The sequence below is a fragment of the Nothobranchius furzeri genome, chromosome 19 (genome assembly GCF_043380555.1).
Source record: "Nothobranchius furzeri strain GRZ-AD chromosome 19, NfurGRZ-RIMD1, whole genome shotgun sequence".
In the NCBI taxonomy this organism is placed as follows: domain Eukaryota; kingdom Metazoa; phylum Chordata; class Actinopteri; order Cyprinodontiformes; family Nothobranchiidae; genus Nothobranchius; species Nothobranchius furzeri.
The window spans coordinates 11,253,331-11,273,788 of record NC_091759.1 but is presented as its reverse complement, the minus strand read 5'-3'; the positions used below and the strand labels follow the sequence as shown (position 1 = coordinate 11,273,788).

Genomic DNA, 20,458 nt, shown 5'->3' with positions numbered 1-20,458 from the left:
TTGCTCAAATAGAAATAGAGGCCTGCCTCTAATTCTGGTCCTCCTTCCAATAAAAGCCTGGAGCTTGATGGGCTTGAGTCAAATACAGGCCCGGTCCTGTATTAGAGGATTTACGGTAACTATTAATTGTACTTGATTGATAAATAGGTCAGATTAGTTGAAAAGTTTGACTCAAAAATTAAATAATGACACATTTGAGTTTGGGAAAACATTTTTTTTTTTCATATTAAGTCTAATTCCAGATTAGTTGATCATTTTGAACATTCGGGTTTACAGTGCACTGTAGATTTTCCAAGAAAACAGTTTTTATTTTTAGGAAAGAAAATTAAGAAATGCTCAGTTGATGTTCAGATTTCTCTAGAAGAAAGCCAGTCGAGCTCTGGAAGTTGTTACAGAGGACCTACGACTTGAACAATCAGTGATCATGTCATTATTGCTAGTTCACTAAGTTAGTCTCATTGATTAATATGAAGCTTTAGGATGATTATTCTCTTTCCAAGTTAAACAGTACAGAGACCAAGGGGCAAACCATGCCTGCCTAAAGTGAAGTCAACATGGGTGACAAAAGTCGCAGTTCTGCGCTCATCCACTGGGGGATGGTTCCAGAATGGAGCAAGTCCCCATTGACTCTCATGTTTCCAACCTGATTCAGAAAAAATACATTTTAGGTTTCAATTGATCAAGTTTACAGTTATGAAAACTCTGAGGGGGTGAATTGTAATGATGTAGATGTAATTAATGCTCAAAAGCGTGCTCCCTGGTTTCTCCAGAGAAAGCCTCTGTCTTTGTTCTAGCTGAAGGTGAACGCAGCCTTGCAAGGTCGATGTCAGCAGATTGACGCCAATTATAGATGTTTTGCAGAAGTATGACTGAACGGAGTTGAAACAAAACAATCAGAGCAGATGAACCATGAGTGATGTTGCCAGAGGTGTGACCAAGTCACTGCTTTGCAAGTCACAGGTAAGTTACAAGTCTTTCCAGTCAAGTCTCGAGTCAAGTCCAAGTCGAGTCCAAAGTCAGTGATGTGAAAGTCCAAGTTAAGTCCACGTCCTTAACTTTGAATTTTCAACTCATAATCAGGTCATCTGTCCAACATCAATTTAATGACAATGATAAATAAACTGCAGAAATAAAGCTTCTTAAAGCTTCATTTATTTGCTCAAACAAGCAGGAAGTGCAACTGAAACTGATTATAAACCAAGTGCTGCTGCATTTAGCAGTAAATCAAACCCAGGACGAAGAACGATTTATGATTTTTGTCCATGTCGGGCCACTTATGTGCTAAAATATCAAACATGCTCAAGTCAATTGATGCAAGTCGATTCAAGTCGCAAGTCATTGGTGTTCAAGTCTGAGTCAAGTCGTGAGTCTTTATAGATTTGATCAAGTCAAGTCAGAAGTCATTAAAATAATGACTCAAGTCTGATTCGAGTCCAAGTCACGTGACTCGAGTCCACACCTCTGGATGCTGCTATGCAAGCAGCATGGTAATGCTCGAGTGACTGCATCATTTTAGTGGAGTAATATATCCTAGCAATATAGACCTTCAGATTCCCAAAGCAAAAGGGTGGTCTAGCAATGCTCCACTGGAATCTCCTCCACAGCCCCACCCATCTGGTGCCTGGCCAATCACAGCTCTATCAGTTTGGTTTGCATCTTCTATGACATCAGGTAAACTGCCCATTCACTGACATCCATAGCGGTCCAATCACAGCGCTCTATTGGTTTTCTACAGGTCTGTAGAAGATTGTTGCTACAAAGGCTTTAAAAATGAAATTTGATCTTCTCCCATTTTACTCTTTACATTTCCGCTGCTAGGTTTAGTGGAACCAGTTGACATCTTTGAAAAGTAAAGTCAAAATTTCATTTGTGGCTTTGTTTGGTTTTCAATCACCTCAGACCATTTCTCCTGTGAACATTACAACTCTCTAAATAATATCTAAACTCCAACTTAATTAAACCTATTAAAGGATATTTAAAACAGTGACTAATTATGAATATTATTTCTATTTAAGGCATTTATGACCTTTGCACATGAATAAGTTATACTTCCTGTTTTTCAAAAGGAACAGGAAGCTTTCAGTGTTTTACACAAAATCAGTGATTAATGAGAATAAATAGTAAAACTGGAAGCAGAAGTGAATCTTAAATGAAAACAACGTCACAGGAGTTTTAAAAACAGCTCCTAAGATGCCTACATTTATTTTAGTAACTAGCAGAAGCACGTACAGAATTAAAAAAAGCCGTCCTGCTGTTGATCTGTGTCAACATTCTGCTGTAATCCTGATTCGATGGTGATTATTTATTTAGTTTTTTGTTAGGTACTGGCTAGTGTAGTTTGTTTTTACAGATATTGAAGGTTTCTTCCCACACACCAAACTCATGCATGCTAGGCTGATTGGTGTCACCACCAAATGGAAACAAACAATCACTTATGCACACACACACACTTTGCAGATGCTAGTTAACCTTAGCATGCTTGTTTTTGGTCTGTGAGATCAAACCGGAATGTCTGGAGTAAACGAACTCATGCATGAGGAGAACATGCAGCAGCTGGGATTTTAACCTGCAACCGTCTCTCTGCACAGCAACAGTGCTACCCTAACAAACATCCCATAAACCACAGGGAGGATTTTCATCAGATTTTTCGAAATTATTAATAAAAGTAGATGTAAAACTTCCTAAGTTTTGGAGTTGCTTAAAAATAACAAAAATGGTGAAAATCCTGTAAAGTTAACTGGTATCGCGCATAAATTTAGTAGCATGTTAACCAAAAATCATCCTCAAGGAGTGCCTACAGACTCTTATTTAGAATATTTCTTCATAATAAATGTAATTTCATATTTTCTCAACATAGATGATCTCTAACATAAAAGAATGAGCAGACTGAATTGATTGACCTTTAATTTGTAGATTGAAGCAACTGGAAATTAACATTTATTTCTATGTAAGAAAGCCTCAGAAACCTGTTGGCAGTCCAGTAATAAAAGTCCAGTTTCTGGATGAAGCTGAACTGTAGCAGTCTCGTTTTTAGGAAGTAACAGTCTGACTCAAAACCACGAACAGAAGCTAATGTCAAAAAAAGGACAAAAAAACCTGAGCATGCTCATCCGAATTAGTTTCTGTTCTCGGATCAGATAGCGCTGTTGTCAGACACGGTTCAGGGTGTCAAGATGAGGTTGACCATCCTGTTGGTCTTTGTTCTGGGCTCTTGTGTCACTGCAGGTAAGATTGTTTTGTGTTTAAACGTGTGAAACGGGCGTTTCTGTTACAATAGAGCTTTATTACACAAGTATATGGAGTAACAACCTCAGAAACTACAACGTTTTCTGCAATTTAATTGTTTAAATCATTTGTTCTGGGACAGTTGGTGTTATGACATGATGTAGTTTTAAAATAAGTGATCGGGTTCTTGTTATTCAAACATATTTTCACAAGTTGTTTTAGAATGATTTTTAGTTTAGTTGTCTTCCTGCTGAAGTTCGATGTTTGTTGGGTAAGATTTGTTAGCTAAAATGTGTTCTACCAGGTTAAATCAAAGGGTTAAATGGGATTAAATTAGGGATGCACCGATGGATCGGCGTTTGATCCCAATCGGCCGATAGCGCCCCTATCGATTTTGATCGGAGTTTTCAAAATAGATCAAAGCAGACCGATACAGACCATTTTAGATTAGGTTACATTTCCTTTATTCCCAGATTATGTAGTTTGTAGCACTCATTATAATGTTGTAGAAAATTTCTGGCCAATCCACGTGATCGGTATCGGTGATCGGTATCGGTGATCAGCATTCTTTGATATCGGTATCGGTGATCGTATGGGCGATCAGCATTCTTTGATATCGGTATCGGTGATCGGTATCGGTGATCAGCATTCTTTGATATCGGTATCGGTGATCGGTATCGGTGATCAGCATTCTTTGATATCGGTATCGGTGATCGGTATGGCTGATCAGCATTCTTTGATATCGGTATCGGTGATCGTATCGGTGATCAGCATTCTTTGATATTGGTATCGGTGATCGGCAGCAAAAATCCTGATCGGTGCATCCCTAGATTAAATGGAAACTATGGTTTTGTGTTCAAAGCCACACCTGTGATTTGTGTCAAAGATGGAAGTGACTCTATGACGATTGTAGGCTATTGTTTGTTTGTATTTCATTATTGTTGACCGCTTATGACGTTTAAAGTCAGAGTGAAGAAATTAAGTTTTAAAAGTTGTTTTTATTTCACAGATTTACCCCATGAAGCCGTTAAAGAGAAAAAGTCGACCACTTTATCTTGTGGTCGCCCTGGGGGGGACATCGTGACATGGAGCATGGAGAGAAATGGGATTAAAGAATACATACTTACAAATGATGGCTCCACAACCATAAAACACATTAAAGACCCCAATAAACTTTATGATTCACAACATGATAAGTCACTATACATAATGAAAGTTGAAGTCTCAGACTCTGGAAGATACTTCTGTAACAATGAATCAGCTGTGGAGCTGACAGTGATCCCATCAGGTAACAAACTTTATAAAATAACATTTTATTTAATTAAAAAAAACATTTTATTCATCGCTAACTTGGATAACCTTTGCACCAGTCAGTTGTACATAATTATTTTTGAATTAGACATTTATTTTTAATCTGTGTCTCTTCACAGGAACAAGGACTCAGACCGTTAAAGAAGGAAAGGACACAACTATAAAATGCTTGAATGCTTCTGAGGGATATAAACCGTCATGGAGCAGAGAAATCGCTGGAAGACCAGAACACATCAGGTCTGCTGTTCCTCCTGGGGGAGAAAAGTTGAAAATCACACAAGTTCAGCTCTCTGACTTTGGACTGTACTTCTGTAATGGAAAACCAGCCGTTTATCTGAAAGTGACCCAAAACAACAAACATCAAGGTGAGATATTTTTAGTTCCTGCACAAGTTTTTTTCTATGTTCTTTTCTTCATTGTGTTTTATTGTTGTTTTAATGTATTTTCCTGTCAAGTGACCTTGGGCTTCCTGAAAGGTGCTTTAAAATAAAATGTATTATTATCGTTATTATTATCATTATTATTGTTATTATTATTATTATTATTAAGTGAGGATTCATTTGATATTTTCCCCTCAAAGTGACAAATAAAGACACTAATTGTTCACATTTATGATTAAGTAGTCCTGTAGTAGAAAGGCCATCTTACCTATGATCACATTTAGATGATCTTGCAAAGAAATTGATCTGAAACAATATTTCATATATATTTCAGCTCCATAGATGGTCATGTAGAGACAACACCAGCTCTTTAATCCTAATGCAGAGACAGTTTGTAGTTACATATAGTAAGTAAGTAAGTAAAAGTTTATTTATAGAGCGCCTTTCACAGATATAAATCACAAAGCGCTGTACAACATGATAAAGATCAGGGCAAATACCTGTAACCAATAAAAACATCAGAAAAACAATAGCAGTGATAAAATAGAAAATAAAATCATGAGTATAAACAAAGTGAAGGTGTGAACAAGAACAAAGCCTTCTTTTTGAAACATTTAGGGAGGGAACGCCTGGATGAAAAGGTGAGTTTTTAGATGATTTTTAAAGACCTCTACAGTGTTAGAAAGATGGAGATTTGAAGGTAGACTGTTCCAAAGTCTGGGGGCAATAGTCTGAAAGGCCCTGTCCCCTTTGGTTTTCAGTCTGGTTCGAGGAACAGCCAGGAGGTTTTCAGATGTGGATCTAAGGTTCCGTGAAGTGGTGTGTGGGGATAAAAGCTCAGATAGGTAGCTTGGAGCCTGGTTGTTAAGAGCTCTATAGGTCAGGACTAAAACTTTAAACTGTATTCTATATTCTACCGGGAGCCAGTGGAGGGACTGTAAAACTGGGGTGATGTGAGCTTGTCTGCTGGATTTGGTTAGGAGTCTGGCTGCTGCATTTTGGATGGCTTGAAGGCGTGAGAGGGAGGTTCTGCTGAGACCAGTAAAAAGAGCGTTACAGTAGTCTAAGCGTGATGATACAAAGGCATGGATGATTTTTTCCAGATCTGCAGTAGAAACCAGTTTACGGACTTTTGAAATGTTTCTCAGTTGAAAGAAACAAGAGCGGGAGATGGTTTTGACGTGTGAGTCTAAACTTAAAACTGGATCAAAAATAACTCCCAGGTTTCTAATGTTGGCCTTGGCTGATGGGCAAAAAGACGCAATTTCTTGCTCGATTTTTGGCTGAAGTTCCGGGGGTGCAGCGATCAGGGTCTCTGTCTTGTTAGCATTGAGGACAAGAAAGTTGCTGGACAGCCAGTTACTGATCTGGGTCAGGCAGAGTACAAGTGTGGCCAGCCTGGCCAACTGGTGTGGCATGAAGGACATATAGAGCTGTATATCGTCAGCGTAGATGTGGTAGGAGATGTCTGGGAAAGACTGAATGATGCCAGCTAGGGGAAGAATATAGAATGTGAATAGTAGAGGCCCTAGAACTGAACCTTGTGGGACCCCGCATGTTAGAGAGGCAGTGTCTGAAGAGAAGGTTTCTGACTTCACTGTGAATGTTCTGTTAGTGAGATAAGAAGAGAGCCAGTCTAGAGCAGAACCTGAAATCTCAGCCAGGGCCTTTAACCTGTTTAGTAGAAAATGTAGTAGAATATGTCTCCTGTGCTTTTGCATCAGTTTATGTTGTCGAGACTTTCTGTGGGTATTCTATTTCCTGCCTCATGCATCATGTGACTTTTACCGTAGTCATTATCACACCAACAAACAAGGTCACAGCATAGTCATCCACGCAAACACAGAGGAGGATAGAGACAAGATCAGTGAGCACAAAGTGGAAATGAACACTGATGCTAATCAACATAATCTACACAAGTAAAATAATAACGAGCTAATCCCAAGAGGATTTAAAAGGATTTTAGACCACTAAAAAACAAATATAAGAATGTTGGTTCTTCTTTCAGCAATGAATCAGCAGTTCTCATTTCTCCATCTTTTCCTTCAACATCTCTCTTCTTCCTTTGCTTTTGACCAAAAAATGATCTCAGCAGAACGTTTTGTTAAATACAGCTGCAGGACCTGCAAGTTTGGAAGTACAGCTTTATTATACTAAACAGAAAACTGATGAAGAAATAGGGAACTTGTCATGAATGCTGCATCTGACAGGGAAGCAGCAAGTTGGGTCGAGTAAAAATTACAGAAAATGTAGAATTTTGATTGCTTCAAGTGCTTTCTCATTTGTCGTTCGCATTTCAGGGAAAATCTGTCAGATTGACTGAGTTATGGACATTTTCCCTCTTTTGAAAGTCAATCAAGCTTTAATTGAAACATTTAGCCAAAAGTCTCCCAACGTTTATGATGGTGTTTTAGGCAATATTGTTGTAAATCTTTGCTATTATCTACCAAGATCGGTGGCCATCTTGAATTGGGTTGATTTTAAATGTTAGCCGCTTGTATTTGTTATGACGAATACTTTACCTTTGTCTTGGCAGATAATTATCCAGTTTATTTTTTGAAAGCTTTGAAAGCATCTTGAAGGGTTATTTGATTTTTCCCCCCACTTTTTTTGTCTTTCCCACTCAGGAGGAAAGAGGACAACAACAAGTACAACACCAGCCACAACAGAAAGATCCACAACATATTTAACAAGTGCAAGTACTGCTGGAACAACATCAACGGGTGATATAAACATGTGGTGCCTGGTGACTTTATAGGGAAGAGTCAAACCTAATGATGCTGCCAGTTGTAGATGGTTGCTGAGCTCTCGTTTTACAATCAGTGTTGTTCTGACGTCTGTTCCCTCTTTGAGGCTCACACCCATGGGCTCGTCACTAAAAGCAGGAAACACAAACCTCTGACAAACCTGCAGCACACACCAATGCAACATAACATTAGCTGACCACAGACAGAACACAGAGTGATGATCTCCTCCCTTTTCACAGTTTTAGAACGTTAGCACTAAATATTTCATCACATTTCCTTGATGGAAACATGAAAATGAGTTGATAGAAACTTTGATATAAAGAACAGCCAATCACATTAGCCGTTGCTCCACGCTGGACCAATCAGTGGCTAGAATAGAGTCACTATACACACACACACACACACACACACACACACACATATATATATATATATATATATATATATATATATATATATATATGTGTCACTATACACACACACACACACACACACACACATATATATATATATATATATATATATATATATAAGGATGCACTAACGGCTACTGTTTATGCATTTGAAAATACTTCTGAAGAAACAAAATTACCTTCTGATAGCTTCAAATCTCACTTTAAAGTACCAGAGAGCTGTAATAATTAACAAAACAGTGATTTGCTTTATACCGTGATATTGTTTTATGTGAAAAATATAGTGATGGGATTTTGTTCCATGCTGACCAGCCCTAACATAAACCGAACATTTTACTTTAACACATTTTTTCTTTCCTATACAGCAAAAACAACAATGAAAACAGAAAAAACAGCAACAACAAAACCAACACCACTTATGACACAACCGTCTTCTACTGTGACTGCTACCACTACGGCTGCGTCTTCTACTTCTAAAGGTGACATCAGATATATAATTATTGTATTTCAATGTAAGTTGTTCCAAAACTTTTATGTTTTGACTGGTTTGTATTTTCTAAACATGTTATGATGTCATCAAATTTTTTTCCCCCTGTGGAAAAAGCTCTGTATTTCAGTCTGGCGGCAGGAATCTGTGGTTTCATCTTCCTGATTATCATCATCGTCTTTGTCACCTGGAGATGCAGATTAAAGAAACATGGTAATTCAAGTCAAAATCAAATGTCTGGTCACACTCGTCACATTGACCAATATCAGCTAGATGTTTAATTTTAAGTGTAAAACAAACAGATGTGGACACAATTGTGTTATTAAACCTGGGACTGTATTTCATAAACATTTTCATAAACATAAACATTTCCTATTGCGCCTACATCCTTGGAAGCTGAATGCAGTTTTATTAAATTTGAGGTTCTGTTCTTTTTGAGTTCCATACACATTACCCACATTACATGTGGGCTGAACATGAAAATAGTCTTCTTCCTTTTTTTCCTGCAATAGCCGCCAAAAAAAAAACGGATGATGTGTCAGAAAAAGCCACACAGATCTACGTCACACTGAAAATTAGCATTCATGGACTCACCCATCTTGGCCCTGCAGATTTAGTGTTTATGAGAGAAAAGAGTATCTCGGCAAGTAGAAACTAACTGTTAGCATTAGCAACTCCGCAGCATGGCAGAACTCCTCCAGGCTTGTCTTATTTGTGGAGATAAATCATCAGTGTTGCACAGCAAACAGTCAGTGTTAGATTTGCATTGCTGCTAGCCAATCAGAGGTGAGATGTCAGAATTTCATGGATATTAAGGAGTTTTCTACCTTCCACTGCTTCAGCTAACTACTACCTCCTAAAAAGGAGCGTTTTTGTGGCACAGGAGTTGGGCACTAATCAATCAATCAATCAATACTTGATTAATCCCGGAAGGAAATTAGAGTTTCAGTACACACAATTCAGAGATCAGACATACATGGGCAAGACACATGACAAGAATTGGTGACTGTGGTCATTCGCAACCCGAGTCGCGCTACCTTAAAAGAGATAAGAGGGTTACATGAGGATTGGTTCAGGTGGAGGGAAAAAAAGGCACTTCAGAGTTACCCTCCACTGGGAGGGCAGCTTTGCTCTGCAAAAAAACACCTCAGAATAATTTCTTCTGCAACAGGGATCACTCAGATGTTGGCTCATCCTTCCAGCAACGCCAAATTGTAGCACGAGAAGTGAAGAGTAATTCACGGTGCTAACTTACGGCTAAACTCAACACTACTAATTGTGAATTACAAACTGTGAGAGTAAAATAACCTTTGTTTCGTTTTAACCATCAAATAAAAAGCAACAATGCCACCTTGTTTCCCAAGGACAAATAAAACAAATAGGTACACTCATAAATTAACACGTACCGTGTCTGAATGAATGGCCACACAGAACGGATAAGAGCCGTGTTTCCAACAGGATGAGCCAACACCCGAGCGACCCCTGAAGCAGGAGTAATTAGTGCCTGACTCCTAAGCCACAAAGAAGTTGTGACGCTCCTGTTTAGGAAGTGGTAGTTAGCTGAAGGAGTGGAAGGCAGAAAACGGCAAGATTTGGAGTATTACTCCTTAATATCCATGAAATTCTGACCTCTGAGATTAGCCCAGGGTTCGAATTGCAGCAGAGCCAAGGGAGGATGGAATCCCCAGGAAGCCCTCAAAATACACACACAGGAGGAGCTTGATAACGATCCAGTCTAAACCTATATTACATTATTTATATGGAATCTCTGCATACTGGAACTTTTGAGTGGCGAGAATGGAGAACGCTAATTGTTGATATAGGCATCTTCGTCATGCGCATGGCCACAGTAATATTCTCAAAGTGGCTCCACGCAAAAGGTGTAATTGACACACGATTGTTCGTGTCTGCTGATTATCTCTGGTACTTTCCGTCTTTTATTTGTGCCTGACGCGCTCTTGTGCCGTGGTGACGTCATCTCGCTGGCATGACCGCGCAGTCGGAAGATCCCTTTGAGCTGCTTAGTTCAAAAAACAGCTCATGAGGTGAAAAAGTAGGTAAGCCGTTTTCTAGAGGATTGAAAGGAGATGCAGCAAGATAAGAGCCAGACAGGACAAGGAAACAAAAAGATATAGGTAGAGAGATTTTTCACCACTACATTTTGTAATATTTATATATTTGATACAACTTTGATCACCTTAAAAACTCAGTCCCATACCCAGAGCTGTTTCAAGGCATTTGGGGGCCAAGACAAAATAGACTTGGAGCCCTTTATTAATATCTAATAAACACAGATTTTCTGGGTGGCCAGGTCAAAACATTCATCCCCCCATCTCACAGGGCTCCCCCAGAAGCCTCTGTGTAATTTGTCCCCTGGATTAGCCATACTTATAATAAAAGTGCAAAGGTATCACACACAAGCACGGGTCGGCGATACCGGCAGTCCTCTTAGCAGTGGAAGCACAATGGAGAGAGAGAGAGAGAGAGAGATAGAGAGAGAGAGAGAGAGAGAGAGAGAGAGAGAGAGAGAGAGAGAGAGAGAGAGAGAGAGAGAGAGAGAGAGAGAGAGAGAGAGAGAGAGAGAGAGAGAGAGAGAGAGAGAGAGAGAGAGAGAGAGAGAGAGAGAGAGAGGGTGACACCGCTGTATTTTATACGGAACTTTCCAGTAGTAATAGACCAACCAAATAACTGGTTGAAAGCCAACCAATCCTGCTACACATTCCACACACATAAATTGCTAAATTCAAACATGTCACAGTATCATATTTAGCTCATGATTTTAAACCAGGAAAAAAAAAATATATATATATATATATATATATATATATATATATATATATATATATATATATATATATGTGGCAAGGTGGAAAAACGAGGGTCCAGGCGGGATTCGATCCCCAGACTCCCAGGTGAGAGTCATATGCTCTAACCAGTCAGCCAAAGGGACATCCCCATGGCCAAGTAGCCAGGGCGCACGATCAATCGGGACACTGTGACAGGACACTCACACTGCCACATCTATATACATATATATATATATATATATATATATATATATATATATATATATATATATATATATATATATATATATATATATACATATATAGTTTTTTTACTATATTTTTACATATCTATATGTAGATATATTTTAACTATAGTAACTTTGTTGTCATTTGTATTTATTTTGCACTTATCACAGACATAGAATCACAAAGTGCTTCATATTGATCAAAAATAAAATAAAACAGTCATTAAATCATAAACAGATTAACATCATTAAATCAAAATGCTCTCAGAACAGAATTTGATTAACATCAGGAAAATAAAGTCGTAAAATTATAAATTTTCATAAACAGATTAAAGATTAAAAATTTGAGTTAAAAATAAGAAAATAAAAGGTTTAGTTAAAAGCAGCTTTAAATAAAAGGGTCTTAAGCTGTTTTTTAAGTGTCCAGACTGTCAAAGCTGCGTAAGGATAAAGGAAGATCATTCCAAAGTCAGAGTGCAACAGTCTGGAAGGAGCGATCACCTCGGCTTTTGTATCTGGTCTTTGGAACTTCTAGAAGGTTCTGGCGTGTGGACCTGAAGGCTCGGGTTGGAGCATAAGGCTTTAACAGTTCAGTAACATAGGTAGGAGTTTGACCATGTAGAACATTGAAAGTTATAATCAGGATTCTAAAACGAACTCTAAAGTTAACGGGTAACCAGTGCAGAGACATCAGAATAGGAGTGATGTGAGCTCTTCTGTTTGCTCCAGTTAGGAGCCTCGCTGCAGAGTTCTGGACCAACTGAAGGTGGTAAAGGGCTTTTTTTGTTAAAACATGTGAAGAGTGTGTTACAGTAATCTAGTTAGGAGGAGATAAAGGTGTGGATAACCATTTCAAGTTCATGTTTTGACACCAACCTTCGCAGTTTGGAGATATTTCTTAAATTATAAAAACAGTTTCGGACCAACGTTTTTGAGTGACCTTCAAGAGACCTTGATTGGTCAAAAATAACACTCAAATTTCTTAAGTTTGTCTTGACGGCAGAGGATAAATGACCAAGTTTTAGACTAATCAGGGGAACCATGCTCTCAGGGGCAATGATCAGACATTCGGTCTTTTCAGAGTTTAACTGAAGGAAGTTATCTTCTAGCCAGCTGGTGATAGCTGATAGACACTCTAGTAATTCAGACAGTTTGTAGAACTCAGAATCCTTAAAGGAGCAGTACAGCTGAATATCATCTGCATATAGGTGATAAGAGACATTATGAAAAGAATCAAGTATCTGTCCAAGAGGATGTATATACAACAGAAACAGGAGTGGACCCAAAACAGAGCCTTGGGGTACCCCACAGAACAGATCAGTAGAATCTGACATGATTTGGTTTCTACGTACACTGTAACTTCTGTTAGAAAGGTACGATCTAAACCAGTCTAGAACAGTTCCAGAGATCCCCACCGAGTCACCAAGTCTGTTAATTAAGGTGCTGTGATCAACAGTGTCAAAATCTGCAGAAAGATCTACCAATACTAACACTGTGAATTCCCCGTTGTCTGCAGCCATCATGATGTCACTGGAAACTTTAAGCAAAGCTGTTTCTGTTGAATGCTTTTCACGAAAACCAGACTGGAATTTATCAAAACTGTTGTGTAATTCCAGAAAAGTAATCACTTGATCTGCCACAACCTTTTCCAATATTTTAGAGATAAAGGGTAATTTAGAAATGGGTCTGTTTTTAGGCTGAGATGAGTCCAAACTTGTTTTTTTTAAGGATGGGATAAACAACTGCATGCTTGAAAACAAATGGTACAGAGCCAGATTGTAGGGATAAATTAATAAAATCTACAGTGCATGGGCCAATTTGGTCAAACATCCTGATTAACAAGGTAGTAGGAATGAAATCAGCATGTGTTTCTGAATAAGCCAAATGTCCTGGAAATCTGCGGGAGTAAAGACGGACCATGATGGGGGGGGGGGGGGGGGGGGGGGGGTGGAAGTAGATGGGGGTGAGAAACCTGCCCTGATGTTTCTGATTTGATCCTCAAAGAATGCTAGAAAGTTCTTCCAGTCAGACCTTGAGTAAACTGGCATAAGAGGGGCGTGAGGTGGAACAATCTGGTTTCTGGTGTCAAACTGGACTTTAGAGTTGTTTCTGTTTACAGCAATCAGCTGAGCAATGTGGCCCTGGAAGTTTTCACCGTCTCATTCAGAGTTGTTATCAGTTCTTTAAATTGCAGCCTGTGACTTTCTATTCTAGTTGACTTCCAACGTCTCTCGGCTCTGCGGCATGTCCTTCTGAGACTGTAAATATTTTGATTAATCCAGGGACTTTTTCTCTTGCTAGAAAAAGTTATCTACTTAACAGGAGCTACTTTATCCAAGATACTGCAGCATTGTTTATCCAAGGACTGGATAAACAAGCTTGGATCATCAACCTGAACTGAGCTGCTGTCAAATAATCTAGTTGGGGGAACAGATAACAAAAGTTTTGCTTCTTTCAGTTCCCTTTTTGAAAACCTGTTTTGTGTTTTGTTTTTATTTGTGAGTAAATGAAAATTAACTTTTAAATAAAAAATATATATGTTTTAATATATTTTTCATATCTATATGTAGATATATTTTAACTATAATAACTTTGTTGTCATTTGTACTTATTTTGGTTAAGGGGAACAGATAACATAAGTTTTGCTTCTTTCAGTTCCCTTTTCATTTTTTATTTTGCAAACCTGTTTTGTGTTTTTTTAAATTTGTGAATAAATGAAAATAAACTTTAAAAAAAAATACATAATTTATTTATTAACTTTTTTTTTATTATTTTCATTTGTGACTTTTATTGTTGTTTTGCAGAAGCTGACAAACAGTTCCATGCCTATGATGAGGTGTCAGATGGGATAGAACTTCAATACACATATGGTGAGGAATGGAAACTGGCATCATACCACAAATGCAAATCTGTTGTAGTTTTTTTTATTATGTTTTTGTTTAAATAACTTTGTATTTTATTAGATGTGTCAAATCAAGATGATCATACATATTCAACTATAGCTGATCTACCCGTAAACAAATGTGAAACAGGTAAATTACATGGCTTTTGTCTTTTGGGTTCAGATTTTAGTGTGAATTATTGTTTTAGCCTTGGCTCAGTTGGAAATTCTTTTTATTATGATAATGTAGGTTTAGGTGCATTTGACGGGAAGATCTGTTATAAAATACTTGGTAAAAGTTTGTCTCACATGCACGTATTCAGCTTCTGTAACTTCTCCCTACAGACAGCCCATATTCCTTGGCTGGTCCTGCTACCTGCTATTTAAACAATAAAGGTAACTAAGTATTTCACCTTGTATTCAATCTGACACTGAAAATGTTTCATATGAACTTAAATCTTTTATGACATCCAAAAAAGGTCATTCATGTGTATTTTAGCTCACAGTGAATTTAAATATGTGAAATAATCACAATTAAAAATATTTTATATTTTTTAAATAATATATATATATTATATATTATTATAATATATAATTTATATTCCATAACGGTTACCTGCATATACATTTTTTTATTTACAGATTCAATGGGAGACAAAACATATTTCTTGTTGGAAAAACCCAAAGCACCAGAAGAACTATAATAACCAACTTTTGCACTTTTGTTTAACAGAATCTTCCATATACATACATACATACATATATATAATATATATATATATATATACATATATATATATATGTATATATATGTATATATATATATATATATATATATATATATATATATATATATATATATATGTATGTATGTATATATATATAAATATAAATATATGTGTATATATAAATATATATACACATTTATATGTATATATATATATATGTGAGCTCAATGTAATATTTATTTTTTTTAAATAAAAATGTAATTTCTGCTTAAATGGTTTGAAATTGTTTTTGTGCAAAAAAAAAGCTTGAAACATAGCATCTCCTTTTACATGCAGTTAAAAGTTTTGTCGGTTAATCAGCTTTATTTAAATACCGTAATCATAATGTACCAGCTAATGTCATACGGTATACCTCTCTACCAATAGCAATGGCAGATTTAAATTAAAATTCAATTCAATTAAATTCAAAAATACTTCATTAATCCCAGAGGGAAATTGATTGCTGCAGTAGCTCATAATAATAATAATAATAATAATAATAATAATAATCAAGTCATCAAAGAGTTGTTGTATATTACAATGGCTGTTGGCAGGAAGGATCTCCAGTAGCGGTCAGTGTTGCAGCCAAACTGAAGAAGCCTCTGACTGAAGACACTCTTCCGTTGTCGGACAGTCTTGAGAAGAGAATGCTCAGGGTTGTCCATCATTTTCTTGATTCTCTGGAGAATCCTTCTTTGCATTATCTCCTCCAGAGGTTCCACAGTCGTCCCCAGAACAGAACCAGCCTTTTTTATTTGGCTGTTGAGCCTTTTCAGGTCCCTGCTTCTGATGCTGCTACCCCAACAGACGATGGCTGAAGAGATTACACTCTCAACAAAAGACTTGTAGAAGATCTGCAGCATCTTGCTACAGACATTGAAGGACCTAAGCATCCTCAAGAAGTGCAGTCTGCTGTGTCCCTTCTTGTAAATGGTGTAACGAAATAGAGTGATGTAACTATCTAGAGTTGTATTTTAATACACTGTAAGTAGATCACTTTTTATAATCAGAAGAATAGGTTGTTTTTATCATCAGGGAGTTCATTTAAACACTGTATTGACTTTGAGACAAGAAAAGAGAGAGAGTTGGGATCGTTTGAGAATCTTTAATTTCTTAATTATAAATTCTTAACAATCTACCAGGACTAACTCTGTGATGGATGAAAATGGATTTGGATGTTGTGTTGGTGCGTGTGTGTGTGTGTGTGGTTGGTTCAGACTCCTTAGGCTGACGTCATTGAATCTGGTCGTCTTTGTTATGACTAGATATCACGAGGCTTATAAAGTGATGACATGAGCTGCTATTTTGCCGTGTACGTACCCAGTGGGGGGGGGGGGGGGGGGGGGCTCCCAGGTAGATCAGGAAATGCCAGGTCCAAGAACCTCGGATGTGTACTGGAGCTGTCGAAGCAGCGGTCGCAGCACGTCAAAGCCCGTCTGAAGGGTCGACCCCGGTACCAGTCGGCAGCGTCAGCAGGTGCTCTTATTTTGAAAGGATGTCGTCTGGTTGTTAAACGACGAAAATCTCCAACTTCACAGTTCTTAGTTTAAAGAAGAAAACACATCTGGCCAGTCTGTGCTTTTCTTTAGGATGACGGTGACTAGAACTGAAGTCAAAATGGAACTGAGCTTAAAATGGCGTTGCCTTGTTTTATATCTCTGAATTGTTGATAAGTTTTAGTAAAGCGGATTGGACACTTTAAGTCAACAAGCCAGATTCTCCTGCGGCAGCCGAAAGCTCTGATTGGTTGGAACAATGTGTCATGCATTTCTATGGAGATGAGGGTCAGTCTGTCTGTGCAATAGTCCTGTTTTCATTAAACACATAAATCATGACATCTTTATTCCACAGACCATTCACTTGATTATTATTGATCAACATATGTTTTGCTTAATTTTTTTAATCACAAATAAAGTACTTTGATTAAGTAAAAGCGTTCTTCTCCTTCGGACTCTTCTCCTGGAATGTAAACAGTCTGAGGAACACCCGACCTTGGCTTTTATACACGGGTGTTACTGTGTACAGGGGCAGCTGTGTGGAGCTGAAAATTCCGAACTTCATAACCTTACAATGGCTTCGCTGTTCTTTCTCCAGTCCAGTCTCTTGTCCAGGTGAACTCCAAGGTATTTGTATTCCTCAACCACCTCCAATTCTTCTCCCACGATGGAAACAGTGTTTGACTCCACCCTGTTTCTTCTGGAGTCTGAAATCATCTCCTTTGTTTTGTTCACATTCAAGGTCAGATGATTATTTCCACACCATGCCACAAAGCGCTCCACCAGCTCTCTGTACTCAGCTTCCTGTCCATCTCTGATACACCCGACAACTGCAGAGTCATCTGAGTATTTCTGTAGATGACAGGTCTCTGGTTTGTACTGGAAGTCTGAGGTGTACAGGGTGAAAAGGAATGGTGAGAGTACAGTCTCCTGTGGTGCTCCAATGTTACTGATCGCCTGGTTTGATGTGCAGTTCTTCAGCCTCACAAACTGTGGTCTGTTTATCAGGTAGTCTTTAATCCAGGCGATAGTTGAGGCCCCCACCTGTGTCTTCCGGAGTTTCGGGCAAAGTACATCAGGCTGGATTGTGTTAAATGCACTGGAGAAATCAAAGAACATGACCCTCACAGTGCTGCCTGCTTTGTCCAGATGACAGAGGATTGGTTGAAGCAGCTGGATGATGGCATCTTCAACTCCAACTCCATGGCGATAAGCAAACTGCAGCGGGTTCTGATATGTTCTAGTTTGCTTATTCAGGTGGACCAACAGGAGTCTCTCCAGGACCTTCATGATGTGGGATGTCAGGGCAACCGGTCTGTAGTCGTCATTGACTGATGGGCGAGTTTTCTTTGGAACCGGAACAAGGCAGGATGTCTTCTACAGGACTGGAACCTTCTCCTGGGCCAGGCTGAAGTTGAAGAGGTGCTGCAGAGTCCCACAGAGCTGCTCTGCACAGGCCTTCAGTACACTGGAGCTGACACCATCTGGACCTGCAGCCTTGTTCCTGTTCAGTCTCTCCAGCTGCCTCTTCACCTGACTTCTAGAGACAGATAGGTGGGAGGGGGAGGTAAATGGGGCAGCAGCATCTCCTGACTTGGTTGAAGACAGATTTATAGAACCAGAAGAGTCCATGACTGCGTTAGAGGACAAAAGAGCTGGCATGTGACAGGAAAATGTTGGATCAGAGGAGGATGGGATGTCTGATTGGCTGGGGACAGGCGAGGAGGATGCTGGGTTTGTTCCTGAACTGAACCTATTGAAGAACTTGTTCAGTTCATTGGCTGTGTCCAGGCTGCCATCTGTGCAATCCTTCCTCTGCTTGAACCCTGTGATCTTCTTCATCCCTGACCAGACATCTCTGACATTGTTCCTCTGTAGTTTGTTCTCCAGCTTCTTCCTGTATGCCTCCTTGCTGTCTCTGATCTTCTTCTTCTGCTTCTGTATACTCCTCAATAATTCCCTGTCTCCCTTCTTGAAGGCTCTTTTTTTCTCATTTAGCAGATTCTTCAGTTCACTGGTGATCCAGGGTTTGTTATTAGCGAAGCATCTCACTGTTCTGGTGGGTATAATATTATCCACACAGAAGTTTATATAGTCAGTGACACATCCAGTCATGGCACTGATGTCCTCTTCATATCCTTGGCAGAGAGTCATCCAATCTGTGGTCTCAAAACAACCCTGCAGGGCTTCTTCAGCGTCCTGTGACCAATTTCTAACAGTTCTTCTTGTCACAGGTTTCCTCTGAACAAGTGGTTTGTATTCTGAGCAGAGAAAAACGATTGTAATCTGCTTGTCCCAAAGGAGGTCTTGTTTTGGACATGTATGCATTCTTTACATTTGCATAACACAAATCCAATGTCTTGTTTTCTCTGGTGGAGCAGCTGACAAACTGTTGAAATGTGGGAAGTGAAGCAGAGAGCGAGGCATGATTAAAATCACCAGATATAGCCACAAATGCATTGGGGTGCTGGGTTTGTAGCTTAGCGACAACGGAACTGATGGCATCACATGCATTTTCAGCAATGGCTGAAGGTGGAATATAAACGGTTGCCAAGACAACACTGGTGAACTCTCTTGGCAAATAATATGGGCGACAACTTACTGCCAAGAGTTCAACATCTGGGCTGCAGAGACCACATTTTACTGAAACATAACCTGGATGGCACCATCTGTTGTTGACAACCACTGCCACTCCACCTCCTTTTCTTTTCCTGCTCCTCTTCAGATCTCTCTCTGCTCGTACAGTCAGGAATCCTGGCAGAGAGACGCTGGAATCGGGGATATGGTCCTGCAGCCACGTCTCAGTGAAACACATAACACTGCACTGCAGATACTCTGGCTGAGTCCTTGAAAGGGCTTCGAGTTCATCCTTCTTGTTGGCCAGTGATCTCACATTGCCCATTATGATCGATGGAAGAGATGGTTTGAATTTCCTCTTTGTCTCCGTTTTGCTCCCGCTCTGCACCCTTGCTTCTTGTGTTTTAGCTCATTTGGGATTTGTGGCTTCAGTTGAGGTATTATTTATGCCTTCCCAATGTTAATCAGCTGCTCCCGATTGTAAACCAGCTTGTTACCATGGTTACACATCATAACAAATGCTCAAAAAGTGAATAATGTGAAAAAATAGCAGTAAAAATCCTCCAAGCTTCACAGCACACACATGCAGTGCAGTTTTTACCTGAAGAGGGTGCAGCACTGACAGTTTTAGGCAGAATATTAAAATTTTAACTAGGATGCAGTACAGTGCACGTACACGTGTCTACATCATGATTAGACACTCATTTATATAGTTTATCAGCAAAAAGAAAGTTGATTTGGGGGTGACTTGCTCTTTAAGCAACTCTATTAATGATAAGTTTCAGACAAACCAAAGCTTTTGAAAAATAAACCCTTAATTAGTTATTTTGTGAATTCTCAAACACATGAACCCATAAAACTTCACAAGCTCTCACAAACACACATTCATGTAATATTACTGAAGCATCATTACAGCATTTCTGAACTCATTTACTGGATTTATTGCTGCTTGCTTTTGTAATTGTTGTGTCGTTGTAGGGCTTGCTGCATTTCTGAAACAGCTCATTATAGAGCACCATGTATTATTCAAAAAAAAAAACATGACAGAAATCTGATTCCTGAACACCACTTTATGAATCACTATCCAAGAATGATTGTTATGTTTGGACCCATTTCTCAACTATGGTGTATGAGATTTGA

At 38.7% G+C, this 20,458-nt stretch overlaps 1 protein-coding gene across 1 annotated transcript; it reads left to right on the top strand.

Moving 5' to 3' along the window:
• Nucleotides 1–3,100: 3,100 nt before the first annotated feature.
• On the top strand, nucleotides 3,101–15,247 carry LOC129164554 (mucin-22). The gene is made up of 10 exons (XM_054745014.2): nucleotides 3,101–3,225; nucleotides 4,235–4,513; nucleotides 4,656–4,901; nucleotides 7,544–7,639; nucleotides 8,442–8,555; nucleotides 8,681–8,776; nucleotides 14,402–14,467; nucleotides 14,561–14,629; nucleotides 14,824–14,874; nucleotides 15,121–15,247. Exons 1-10 carry the CDS (start codon nucleotides 3,174–3,176, stop codon nucleotides 15,180–15,182), a joined length of 1,131 nt encoding a protein of 376 aa, XP_054600989.2. The 5' UTR covers nucleotides 3,101–3,173; the 3' UTR covers nucleotides 15,183–15,247.
• The last annotated feature ends 5,211 nt before the right edge of the window (nucleotides 15,248–20,458 follow it).